This window comes from Lepisosteus oculatus, chromosome 7 (genome assembly GCF_040954835.1).
Source record: "Lepisosteus oculatus isolate fLepOcu1 chromosome 7, fLepOcu1.hap2, whole genome shotgun sequence".
NCBI lineage: Eukaryota > Metazoa > Chordata > Actinopteri > Semionotiformes > Lepisosteidae > Lepisosteus > Lepisosteus oculatus.
The window spans coordinates 5,651,772-5,665,939 of NC_090702.1; the positions used below are offsets into that span (position 1 = coordinate 5,651,772).

Consider the following 14,168-nt stretch of genomic DNA (forward strand, 5'->3'; position numbering starts at 1 on the left):
TATTCATAGTCTGTACCACAGTTTCTTAACTGTGCACTGCAGCAGATGTCAACCTGTGATAAATTGACAATCATGCATGATTCAGCACTGGTTTAGTGCGCCTGCTTTTTCCAATAGCTCATGCCCGCTGTGATCCTCTTATAATGGAACACCCTGGATATCTGAGGATTTGTCACATTTTCAAAACAGACATTTACAGACAAGAAAATGGTATTCTGCACTACACCTGGATTTAAGAACATAAGAATGGGTGCAAAGGAGAGAAGATTATTCAGTCTGTCCAGCCTGTTTGGTAGTAAGTAGATCATGGATCTGCTTCTAGCAAGGATCGCACCCAGCTGTTTGTTGAAAGAAGCCAGGGCTTCAGCTTCAAGAATATACTTGGGTACCTTGTTCAATACCTCTACAACTCTTCATGTAAAGAAGGGCCTTCTCTTCTCAGTTTTAAATGCACTTCCATACAGTTTCCACCCCTATCCTTCGCTCTCCATTTGATCAGCTCCCTCTGCCCTGGAAAAGCAGGCCTTTTTCTTTGTATTTGTGGCTTTTACAGTCTCTCTAAACTGAATAAATGATAGGGTTGTCATGCTGTACTCTTGTCAGTACAGTCACTGCATCTTTGTTAGGCTATGCTTGTACTGAAATGGAAGACTGCAGTTCTACAAACTAGAATTAATTACTGACGTGCGACATTGTCTGACCACCACTGCTGTTATACAGAGGTGGTTTTATTTTCACTCCTTCGCCTCGGCTCGTTCCTTCATTCACTGTTGAATTTGCCTGCAGGTTGTTTTTGTGCAGCATCTCTTTGTATCGTATGGAAGGTGATAATTAAATAAAAAATGGACAGCATTTTCTGTATTGATTCAACTACAGTCATTCATCTTTTGTTAATGTTTTGTTAAAGGATAAATTAGCTTAATACAGTGGGTGGCGTTATGAGTTATAGATAAGATCACTTTATTGGCCATATACAATTTCTTGTATTAGGAATTTGTCTTTTTGCATACCCCAAATTGCTCTCCATGAGACACACAGACAAGGAGAGAAGCTGGGGGTCAGAGTGCAGGGTCAGTCACTTATTCGGCGCCCCTGGAGCAGCTGGGGTTAAGCGCCTTGCTCAGGGGCCCAACGGAGTAGGATTCCTCTGCTGGCTGCAGGATACGAACTGGCAACCTTCCAACCACAGGCGCAGATCCTTAGCCACAGAGCCACCGCACCGCCCCAATAATAGTACAATAATGCAAGACATACATCAGGTATCGTCATATCCCTCAAGATGAAGATGTTTTGTTTCATTGCATGATAAAGGGCAGAGTCAGTAGTCAGCTGTGAGTGGATACAATATTTTGTTTGGATTTTGTAGCTTCAAGTCATGTACTAAATGGCGGCAGTGTCCACAGTGGACATTAACAATTCTTGACAGCTCACATTTTAGTTGGCGGAACAGAAGTGATATGTGTTAACCACCACACACGCTGTACATGAGGAATGGAGCAAAACAATGAAAGAAAAAAAACGCCTTTGTGAAGAAATACAGATCAGGAGAATTTGTGAAGGGGAATCTATACCATTTATGCATCTTTAATAGTCGTCTTCATAGAAAAAAAAAAGAAAGTGGAGTTCTAACCTTAGTTAAATTTTTAGTTTCACTTATCACCCAGCACATTCATATCAGAATGACACTGATATGTATTCTGTTGTGTATTAATATGATCATATTGTAGTATTATTAAATATCTTCTATCTTATAAATGAAACAATATATTCTGTTTTCATAGATAGTGTTATTATTGTAGTCTACCAAAGATCAGTATTTTTAAAGGTTTCATAGTTAAAATAGGGAAAATAGTTTTCTTCATTTACCACCATCTTAAGTTGGATGATTCATCATTTGAGTTTCTGCACTTCAGTTGACAATATTGGATCTAGTTTCACAGTACTACTTTTTTAGCAGGCATGACAGTGTTTAAGAAAGCCACATATGCGAAGACAAAAGTGCAATGCTGACGATCTTTTTGTCAAAAGAGCCACAGAGAATTATATACAGATTCATCATTTGAGTTTCTGCACTTCAGTTGACAATATTGGATCTAGTTTCACAGTATTACTTTTTTAGCAGGCATGACAGTGTTTAAGAAAGCCACATATGCGAAGACAAAAGTGCAATGCTGATGATCTTTTTGTCAAAAGAGCCAGAGAATTATATACAGCATGGCAGCTTATTTCAGTTCACAGAAACAAAAAGGATTCCTGCAGAAATTAATACGAAACAGACGTAGTCGTACAACATTAGGTGCTTTGGCTATTGTCAATTTCAAAACTTGTTGTTAATGTACCAAAGTCTAATAAAAAGGGTTGATTGATGTCACTGGAGCACAGTTTCAGGGGTTTTTTTGCTTCTTATTGCAGGTGCAGGTGGACACATTTCTAGTTTCTTGCAACTTGAAACCTTAAATGGCATCTTAAATAAGCACATTGTTAATTGATACACAACACTTTCAATAAAATGTTCAAATACGCAGTATATTTTTTAAATCAGTGCATTTGGACTTGGTGGGGGAAAATTATTTTCTGTGTTTTGCCATGTATGTTTCTTTTCTTCGTTATTTAGTTCATGACACTCAAAGCCTTCTCGTGATTTGTTAGAAGTGAAATTACAGGACAGGCTCAGAAGGCAGCTATTACTGTACTTGAAAAGGCTAATGATAGGTTGCTGGGATAGTTTCCTTCCACAAGCCTTTGGCATTCTTTTCAGTCACTGCTGTCATATGGTTTGTGACCTTTAGGTGGTTGTGCTGCAGGGTGAAAAAAAGACTTCAAAGTTGAGAATACAATCTCCCAGTTTCTCCCAAAGGTATTTTATGAAACTACAAAGAAGGACGGCTTAACAGCTCTTTATTTTTAAAAGAGTTCCCTAATTTTGTGACATACTTAACTTATGTCTGAATGGAGAGAAGAATGTTGCGGACAAACCTACACTGCAGTTTTGTTTTCACTTATGTAAAGTCGAATAAGACTTGACTTCTGACAAGTTCTTTTTCGTATTTTAGGTTAAACCACAGAAGTCGTAATGTTCGCATTATTTAGGTTGTCAGAATACCTTTTTGAATAATGAAATGCGTGTTTTAATAGACAGTCAATATGATTTGAACTTTTATGGCATACTCCTTCCAATGTAAAGCTATTTGTGTAAGTTTTTATCCTTTATATACATAAAATACTTGGTATGCAGTTTACTGGATTCTTTACTCATATTTGAGTGCACCAGTATGCTGTTTATTTTTTCATTTAGCAATGCTGTGGGTCTTTGTGATTCTGCCCAGGAAACCACAAGTCATAATTTAAAACAGGATGCTTTGCACTTGGTCAGACTCTGACCAAAGAGCATCTTTTTAGTTTTGTGTATCAGTGTCAACATCTGCTGTATAGTCACTGACTGCTCCATTCCTGTAATTTATTTAACAAATATGAATGGCTGTAGTATTTCCTGTTGCCATTGTGGAACCTAGCACTGAAGCTTTATCTGTTTAAAAAGTTCCTTTAAAGCCTGTTCCTTTAGGTTTTCATGTATTGCACAGTGCCTTGGCGTATACAGATCCTGGACCCATTAGAAAGAACAACACTTTAAAATTGGAATTTTTTTATCACTGTATACACGTGTCCTGTTTGGAATTAACAGTTGTTTAAGACTTGCCTTTAAAACTACGACTGATATTTTGTGCAGGGCAAATGACCTCCTACTGACATGGTGCTCCAACATGTCCACCTGTTGAAGCCTTTCATCTTGTGATGTGTTGCAAGCGTTATGGTGCCTTTTAAGAAGGCACCAGATGGAGGAATCGTTTATCTCTTACAGATGTGATTACAAGTCTGCAAACTCCTGTGAAGTCAGATGAGTCTCTGTTTCGCAGAAAGCCCTGCTCACACTCTGCCACTTGTGCACTGTTGCTTTAGGGCACTCTTGTTCTGCCTAGTGCCATTACTCAGGTCCCATCCAGCCATGTGATTTCACCAGCTTCTAAGTGGAAATCACAATCCTAGATAAGGATATAGGACGATACCTTGGACATAGGGTGACCGTGTCTTTTCATATGTAAACTGAAAACTCACCTTTTTGCCAGAGCCCATGTCTGATTGCCCTGCCTTCTCTCTTATACTGTATGCTGTTTTTTTCTTTTCCTTTTTATTGTATGATGTTTGGCTTTTTCTTTATCACTACTGTAAACACAGTGTCCTTGGGTTTGGCAAGGTCCATTCTTTGTTTTTAAGTTTTTTATTTCACGATGAACGGATCTACAAATACAACATAATACAAAATAAGAAGAATTTACTGCTTTCATCTTTTGTGTTCGGTTATATGATGTATTTTTGGTTTATCAAAATAACTATTTACATTACGCCAGCAGAGATGAGAGCTTACATTTAGAAATATACTCAGGAAAAACACAACAAATAGCCAACAATCTCGAAAAAAAAGGCTGCTTCTTCCTCTTTCACAGAACAAAATCAGGTGTCAGTGGGGCTACAAACCCAATCCAGGCTTGCCAGTATTTGCTAAACCTTTCCACTTGTAACCTAAGAGAAAAGGTGATCTTTTCCATTATATAAATCTTCGCCACAACATTGATCCACTGTTCTGGTGTTGGGGGTTCTTTAGTAAACTGTTTTCTTGTGATAGTTTTATTACTGGTAGCTAAAAGCATTCCTAGTATATATATGCTTTTGTGAGGTGCTTTCTTAATTAAAGTTCTTGTTCTTCCTCTTCCTCCTCTTGGTGTTGTTGTTTTCGTCGTCATATGCTCTGTCCTCTGCAGGGGCTGTATATCTTGGTTAGCTGACAGGGAGTGTGATGTATCCCGTGCCCAAGTCTTACTGTGGTGTAATATGTGACTCGTCTTCCCTGCACGCAGGTCATGAAGACGTACCACATGTACCACACCGAGAGCATCAGTGCCGAGTGCAAGCTGAAGGAGGCGGAGAAACAGGAGGGAAAGCAAATCGGGCGATCGGGAGACCCTGTCTTCAGCATCCGCATGGAGGAGAAGCACCAGAGACGCAGCTCTGTCAAGAAAATCGAGAAGATGAAGGAGAAAGTAGGAAGCTTCGCCTCACATTAAGACAAAGTGCAGTTCCACTGGGGCCTAACTTGACCAGTTTCTTCGGCGGCCCCCTTTTGTTAGTTTGTTTCACAGAATGATGGAGGATTCATGTCATCAAACTGCCTTACACACTCTCCGAACAATGGTAGAGCAGAACACTTAAAGTATGGATCAGCAGCATGAGTCATTGGTCATTCTACACTTTTAGATCTCGCTGTAAAGAAATGACTAAAGAGAATGGCTTTCTTGGCAGTGACTAATGCTGTTTTGATCGTCGGGGAAGGAGGAAGTTGCTAAAAGACTGGCTAGTCTATTCCAGCATCCTGGAAGAGAGACCTTTCCTCCTGAGGAGAAATGAGTGTTAGGGGATGACTTGTGTTCTCAGAACTCCTATTATCATTTGCCTCCCCATGCTGAACCACCATAAAGCCATGCAGAACCAAAAAAGGGAACAACAGTGCGTTAACCTAAGAGATGTTTGTTTGAGACAGTTTTTTTTTTCCAGTGGCCAGTAAAACATCAGACATCCGTGTGTAGCCCAGCTCACTCTAACTTTATTCCAGTACCAAGATACTTATGTTTCTCTGAGTGACATATTTACAAGTCTTGAGGATCTTCACAATTTAATCTGATCTAGCATATTGACAATAGTACTTAATAATCTGATTTAGCTGTGATTTCTCACTTAATCCTGTTTTAAAACAACACAGGGATATTTCGATAAGTATAATAGCATAGGCCATCTGAAATAATAATTAATAATAATAATAATAGTAATGATATAAGCAAACCATTATTCAGCATAATCCCCTGCATAGAAATACATTTGTCTTGTCTTCCTGTATGTTGTGCTTTTCGTGCACCAGAGAATTCTTTCAGTTCATGTCATAGCCTATACAGTACAGATTGAGATAGTAATAATCAGCTAAACCGGTTTCTTGCAACATTGCATGATTGGTGAATTTAAGAACACCAGTCATGATAACAATTTAAACTTGAGAAGTGAGAAGTAATAAGTCATGTAAGAAGTCTTACATTAAATCAAGCTCCATTTTAAAGTCACCAGATATACTACTGAGAGTTTAATTTTGAAATACTTTTAAGAAGAGTTTGAAACATTCTCTAGTGAAATTCAGGATATATATATAGATAGGAGAGTAATGAGTGTTACATTTTGATGACTTTTTGAAGACCTTTTGTCATTTTTTTTGTCATTTCAATTGTTGCTAAAACCATTATTAAATAAGCACTGTCAAACCATAAACTCTTGACTTCAGCCAAAGTTAGGTTCATTTCATATGGCTTAATAAGACAGTGTGAGATGGATTATGTTCTTTTCCTAATTTCCAGTTATCCAGTATCAGATTTTGCACTCATTTGATATTGGGAGGCATTGAAAAATGTACCTAAATGTAAATGTACCTACATTTTCAGTCCATTTTTTAGGCTTTCCAACCATTTGTAAGCATTTGTCAGATTCATGCAGTTTCTTTGACACAGTGTGGATAATTCCCTATGATATTTATCACTAGTCTGGTGTATTTCCATGTAAAAGAAATAAACTACTATATGGTGTTCCTTGTATACTCTTTTCCTGACATGCTGAATGTTGGAACCCTGTGTGGGAAATCTGTTCAGAATTTCAAATGCTCAGGTAGGAGTCTTGCGTCATGATAGTAAAAGTGAACTTTGATTTCTAGACAGCTAGAAACAATTACATTCTTTCCTTCTTGAAAATCAAGAAAAATGAAAACCTTTCTGGGCCCTGATTAAGGAACAAGTTGGATTGCCACATATTTATCAGGTTTTTATATAGGAAACTCATAAAATGGTTTTATCATTTCAATAAAAGTCTATTGTTATCGGACAAAAACCAGATTCAGATGTCATTAAAGGTCTTTTTTAATGGTTTAATGGTCATTTATGTCTTTTTGTTTTTGTCAGCGACAAGCCAAGTACTCCGAAAACAAGCTGAAATCTATCAAAGCACGGAATGAATACCTCCTGACTCTGGAAGCGACAAACTCTTCAGTTTTCAAATATTATATTCACGATCTGTCTGATTTAATTGATGTAAGTATTGGAAGCCCTCTTGCTGATTTATTTTTAGTAAAGAGTTGGAATAAACTGAAGAGTGCAAATGAATTGTACCAAAATAGACTTCAGGGTTTTCTTTTTCTAACGTTTCAGAAAAAGAAACATTTTCCCAATGAAAGAGCTCATGACCTTCTCAGAATGTTTTATTGTTATACTCTTCTGCGTAGTATCAGCACTCGCAAATCATAAGTCCAGCTTCATTATGTGAAGGATGTTTTGAGAACATTTACTCCAGTATCAAAAAAGTATTACCAGTTATGTTTCCCACTCTAGAGGTGGATGTCTTTTAGCATTTTGTAATTATAGTGTTTTAACTTCGTGATAGTTTTTCTACTTTTATTGACATTCCATTTTATCAGAATGGGTATCATGAAAAAAACTTCTTTTTTTTAAAATACGATTGTATCAGAACTGTGTCAGGCCCTATGCATGTATCAGATGTTATTGATCCTCCTATGCTCTTTAGAACATTTTTAAGATTAAAACTGTTTAGGTGCTCCTTAAGTAAAGAAAATGTAATGAGTATTGATTCTTACTGTTCTTAGACTGATCTGTTCACATTTGAGTAAGGGATAATGTGTTTTTTTGCAATTATATTAGCTGGGTATTCTCATCTATAAGTTTATCTGCACCCCACCCCAGTACCAATTGATAGGTTAAAGTATTCAGCAGTCCTTTATACAGCACTTGGCATTTAATGGAAAGAGTCCTTGCCGAAGGATATACCAGTTACTGTTAAAATATAGTATTATCCTTCTCTGGCCAGGCTTAGATGAGTCATTGGATACTCCCTTAAAGAACTATTTTCTCTTTTAAGATGAACCTGGCTTTATTCCCTTTCTTTACTTAAAAAGTGTCATATGAGACTGTAAATTGAGTACAAAGAGAGAGAATACAGTAACTTACTGTAGGTTATTGGCAGGTATGGAAATCTTCGCCCTAAGGTTTTTGCTTTGAAAGTTGGCTCCACATACTGCTTCAAAGTAGGAACTACTCAAGATCTTTTTACTACAATACTTCACTAAATGATTAATGCAGCCTGAATGACTCACTCGGATTAGTGAGTTGCCATAGTAGATATAAATTATACAGTACATCTGTAAAAATATTCTAAAAACCTAAATTATTAAATCATTTCTATTGGAGTGTAGTGAGTTGATTTCTGCCTCGTGCCATAAATACTCTAAATACACAGAGTCTTCAGAACACCATGTCATCCGGAGTGTCACGCCTACCTGTGTGATTCTAAAACTAAATATAATAGAGCTAGTTCATCCGTCCATTTTCTGATAGCACCTAGAATTCAGGGTCGTGGGGAGCTGGGGTCTATCTTGGCAAGCAAGGGAGCGCAAGGCAGGATACACTCTGGTCAGGACTCCAGTCCATCCCAGGGGCACACAGACACAGACAGGCACACGGTCACACCAGGGTCAGTTTTCCCAGAAGCCACTTAACCTGGACTGTGGGAGGAAAGCAGAGCACCACAGGAAACCCACACGAACACGGATAGCACCCCAGGTCCGGAATTGAAACCTGGGCCCCAGCACAGCGAGGTAGCAATACTAGCTACTGTGCCACCATACTGCCATTATAGAGCTCTTATAATATTTCATGTTTAAAGAGGATTTGAGGTTGTGTCCCTTATTTCTCATAAGTTCATAGAAATCAGTATGATGGGCTTTAACGTCAAACATGCAAGGCGCTTTTTCATTTAGTTTTGCCTTTTTTTTGCCTAATCACTTCATGTTGCTGGTTGGTAGTTTTAGAACATAGAGCACTGTACTGTGCTGGAATTACTGTACATCATCAAACAGCATATCCTCGTAGTTTTACCTTGAGACATTTTTTTTTTTACTTGTCGTGCTTTGAAACAGTTTAAAAGAGAAAGTTAATGAGCGTTATGTCTACCAGAAGTCACAGCCAGCAATAGCAGCATTAAAATTCATTTTTTCAATCAGCTTCCTCAATACACATTTGCAGATGGAAAGACAGTGTGAAAGCAGCATTAATTAGTTTGGCATCTGATTATTCTCGAGTTTTTTTTTTTTTAAAGCAGTAGAATGGCTTTGCGCTTTTCTGATACCTGGTTTGTAAGAGCCTACATGTTTTTTACCTTACTTTGCAACATTTGTAGGTCACTTTAAGGCATTATTCGGTTTAAACCTGGGAAATCAGTTAAATTAAATTTAAGTAATTTAATTTAGGAGATATGAATGAAAAGAGAAAGTCTACAGTATTCAGGGACCAGAGCTGGGGAGACATGCATAACAAAATATTTGACAATACGCTTTTATAATGAAACCATTGGCAGAGTTTTGAAATAGAAGCACTGGTGTATTACTAAAGTGTCATCTTGTTTTCACTAACTGATGAAAGTACACCATTGCATTAGTATGCAACCATTCAGATCACTACCTAATTCAGAATTCAACAGCCGCTCCCATCCCCATAAAAGTGAACTCTGGGATACCGAGTGTGACGCCACCTGCAAATCTGAGGTCATGGATCTCTCCTGGAATAGAGTGACTTTCTCTCTTCAGTTGAGGGGGGAACAGTTGCCCCGAGGGGAGGAGTTTAAGTAACTTGGGGTCTTGTTCACAAGTTGAGGATAGAGCATGTGTGAGATTGACCAGTGGATTGGTGCAGTGGCTGCAGGAATGCGGACTCTGTACCGAACCATGGTGTTGAAGCGGGAGCTGAGTTTTTCAGACGAAGCTCTCAGTTTTCCGGTCGATCCGGAACTCTCCGGATCTTTCCGGTCGATCCGGTCTACTCTCAACTCGTGAACAAGACCCCAAGGCACTTCAACTCCTCCACTTGGGGCAGCCGTGACCCCCTTAGGTGGAGAGAGAAAGCCATTCTTTTCCAGGAGAGGACCGTGACCATGGGGAACAGAATTCATTTTTATGGGGATTGGGGAAAGGGAAGTCTGGTCTGCCCTTTCCATCCTCACCTATGGTCACAGGCTGTGGGTAGTGGCCGAAAGAATGAGATCACGGGTGCGAGGCAGAAATTAAAATTAAGTAGGGCTGCTGGGTTTCCCCCTTACTGTCCATGACAAGTCGAGGAGCTCGGCAATCTGGGACGACCTTGGGGCAGAATTCCTGCTCCTCCAGATCAAGAGGAGCCAGTTATGGTGGTCCGGAGATCCAGTGAGGATGATTCCTGGGAGCCTCCAGCTGGAAGTGTATTCGGTACAGCCCACTGGGGAGAGACTCTAGGGCTGGCCTGGGGACGCCCTGGGAGTCCCACAGGAGGAGCTGGAGACTGTTTATGGGGAAAGGGAAGTCTGGAAGTCTGCCCTGCTCAGCCTCTTACCACCGCAGTAAGCGGTTGGATAGATGGATGGAATACATATTGTTCTTCGGATTCACGTTAGTCTACCTGGCAGGCCACTGTACATCTAAAGCAGAAAAATCATTTCAAAATACAGACTTAATTGCTCTAACCACATTGTTGGCCAGACGACAGTAGGCTGTTTCTCCTCCAGATTCTCTATTATAGAGTCAGTTTACTCCACCAAGAGAATATGAACTAGCCAGCTGTTTCCTGTATAGACCGGAAGATTCATATTGTGCTTCATAGTGGCCAGCAGGCCATTAGCAGGAACTTCATATGCTTCCCTCTGATCCTGACTGTAACTTCAGCAGACTCCTCAGGCAGCGCCTGCCTGCCATTATCTGAGTGGAATAGTCCCATCCTTCTTGTTCCTCATCAGAGTACTGTTTCCTGCCCCAGTGGCAGGCGGGTTAGGTCAAGGGAACTTTGGACTTGTTATGAAATTGAGTTTGTTTTGATTAGAAAATTGCAATGATCAGCAAAGTTGCAATAATCACCCAAGGCAAACTTGGTGTTGAGAAACACGCAGGTGCACGCGGGTAAGTAAGTGGAAGAGAAATGTGTTGGTAGACATCATAATTAAAACAGGATTTTTTAAACAAGCACAGACAATGTTTTTGCAGACCCCTTCTCTATACAGTGAAGCACTATATTTACTGTAGAAAATACGATCTCCGTTTTCAAGACGTTTGCCTTGGAATTTCTTTAAAGTCTGAAATGAACAGAATTCAGAATCTGAGATTTTGCGTGCTTTGTGCTGTTTCCACATAAAGATTAGTCTGGTAGTCTGTGACGTTGTTGCAGCAAATTGAAAATGCTGACTGGAGATTACATCTTGGCAACAGTGAGAGGTTTAGTATAGAGAAGACATGTTCTTGCAAGTGGATCTGGTGTATGAGTTAGTTGGTTGCACTTTTTAAGTACTCTGCCACGGGATAGAATTTCAAATGTGTCTTGTAGGAGTGCAGCGCTTTATGCTTTGGTGTGCTTTTGCTAGGTATGATTTTGCACAGATTTGCTGGAGGAAGGCACACGTTCATTAAAATCTCTTGCAGGCCAGCATCTACTGAAGGTACATTCTACAGAGGGGTTTTCAATGGCACGTACACTAAGACAAGCAGGTTCTGTCTCAGTTGTCCATTGTCTGGTGACCGGGTTTGCATGTGGTTTGTTGCAGTCTGCCCATAACGCATCGAACAGAGTAAACTGTAAACCCCAGCATGATGATCTGGGTGCCCTGGATTCTTGAAAAACACATTTATTTCTAAGAGCTACCTGCGGCACTGCTTTCACATGGAATAATGTTCTATTTTGTAGTGTTACTAGGGAAACCTGAAAAAGGCACAATGCGCTTGCCTTTTGTGGTTTCTGTATTCCCATAAAGGCTTAACTAAAGGTTGATATTGCTGAAGGAGAATTGAATTTGACCTAGCTGTGCTTGAAATTTCATCTTTTCTTCAAAGCTTTTGTAAGACATCAGCTATGTGTTTATTTTAGTTGCCAGGGTTATCTGGTATTTTATTATATGCTCTGGTGGGCTGCTGACAATGTGTGACCTCTCATCATACACTGAAATGTGGGGAAGCAGAAAGCTAACTGGTTGGCAGCTTCAGTAATATCTGTGTTGCATACAGTATATTTTGGGTGTATACAGTATGTTGCACCACCATTTGACTAAGCTCTTTGACAAGATATCTCCCAGGCTCCTGGAATCAGTTAATTAGGCAGGTGGAGTCGCTTCAAAACACAAGTAGATGCAAGGAAATCATAGGCGCCTGTGTTATAAATGCTTGCTAATGATGCACCCTTTGTTTAAAGAACTGTTAGTACTATCCCTCCACCTCAGAGTTTTCCTAATAAAGTACATCGCTGATGTTATAATCTGCTTAACCTAGATTTCACTTATCATTTATAGCAATGCCAAACATATGATATCAGTTCTGTTTGAATTGGTTAGTCAGCTCCCAATTATAAACCCTATTCATTTTAAATTCAGTATCTTGTGGTTCAATGTCTTGTTGTGGATTAAACTTTATTTTAAAAAGGATTCTCTGAAGATGATGATTCTTTCCTTCTCTATGTCTAGTGCTGTGATTTGGGGTACCATGCCAGTCTGAACCGGGCGCTACGGACCTATCTCTCTGCTGAATACAACTTAGAGACTTCACGGCACGAGGGTCTGGACATCATTGAGAACGCTGTGGACAGCCTGGACCCGCGCAGCGACAGGCAGAGGTTCATGGAAATGTACCCCACTGCCTTTTGCCCTCCTGTCAAGTTTGAGTTCCAGTCCCACATGGGGGATGAGGTCAGTTCAGTGTCAAATGTAAGGAACTTTGTCCTGTGCCTTGTGCTGCATTAGGTTCTAGAATATAAGGGACTCTGTTCTGTACCTCCTACTTTAGTGGTTTATTAGAATATAAAGAACTCTGTCCTCTGCCTCATACTTCAGTGAGTTATTAGAATATAAGGAATATAACGTACTCTGTCTTATACCTTGTACTGCATTAGGTTTTAGAATATAAAGAGCTCTGTACTGTATATCATACTGTAATGGTTTATTGGAATCTAAGCAGCTTTGTCCTGTACCTGCTACTGCAGTGGGTTATTAGATTAAAAGGAATACAGTATAAGAGACTCTGTCCTGCACATCATACTGCACTCTGTTGTTGTATAGATAGATACCATAGTCCCTGAGAGCAGTCTTTAGCCCCACTGTTTTAGTCTTGCCTCCTTCTCTGTTGTTTGCTCTTTCCCATGATTTCTAGCAGCACCAACAAGCATTGATGTTCACAGCAACACTGCAGTTTTTGTTGAGCTTTTTATTAAGGTGACATCTTGACAGTTGCAATCAGTTGGTCTTGGTATGGAAAGAAGATTGAATTGTTTAACCTGGACAGTCCATGATAGATTTGACAGCTGATGGGAAGTAATTTCTGAGTCTATGAATATAAATATTCTGTGTGTTCTCATCTAATGGTTGGTATCAGTGATAAGGGAGACTTGTCAATCTACAGTATTTTTTTCAATTCATTGTTGAAAAAGTTATTGTAATATTGGCAGAGTGGGTAGTGAGAGCGGAATATATGATTTTGAAATTAGATTATTAAAGGTAAGTTATTAAAATGTAGCTATAAGAAGACCTTTTTTATGCAGATACTGATTCTTGGTGTTCTGAGTCATTGGTATTCGTACTGTATTGTGATCTACTACTGTATTTTGAAGTTTTAATGTACTTGGATTATTTTGTAAAGCTGTAGTTGTAGTCTGTAGTTGTTCTTCAGATTGTACTTGTATTTACAGGGATGAAAGTAGATGAAAATCCGCTACAGGTAAAAGCTCACCTTTGTAAAAGAGTGCCCCCCTCTTATCCTGTCAGGTGTGTCAGATCACTGCCCAGCCACCTGTCCAAGCAGAGCTCATGTTGCGGTTCCAGCAGTTGCAGTCCCGCCTGACGACACTTAAAATCGAGAATGAAGAGGTAAGACGCAACAGACGAGCCCTCCGAGCTTGTGTGCTCTTTCATCGGGCGTACTGTATCAGCAAGCCCCGACTGATGCCTTCAGGAAAAGAAAAAGACACTTTTCCCTGTTTGGCATTCCATTTGCTTGTGTTTCAAAGGGGAGCTGC

At 39.5% G+C, this 14,168-nt stretch overlaps 1 protein-coding gene across 2 annotated transcripts in view; it reads left to right on the forward strand.

Annotated features, from left to right (window-relative positions):
* Window positions 1-14,168, forward strand: part of srgap1a (SLIT-ROBO Rho GTPase activating protein 1a) — a 143,538-nt gene that overhangs the window by 75,219 nt on the left and 54,151 nt on the right. For both annotated transcript variants that reach the window (XM_069192058.1, XM_069192060.1), the window contains exons 5-8: window positions 4,914-5,096; window positions 7,047-7,175; window positions 12,625-12,846; window positions 13,918-14,019. In XM_069192058.1, the coding sequence (XP_069048159.1) occupies window positions 4,914-5,096; window positions 7,047-7,175; window positions 12,625-12,846; window positions 13,918-14,019 (636 nt within the window). The remainder of the gene's footprint in view (window positions 1-4,913; window positions 5,097-7,046; window positions 7,176-12,624; window positions 12,847-13,917; window positions 14,020-14,168) is intronic.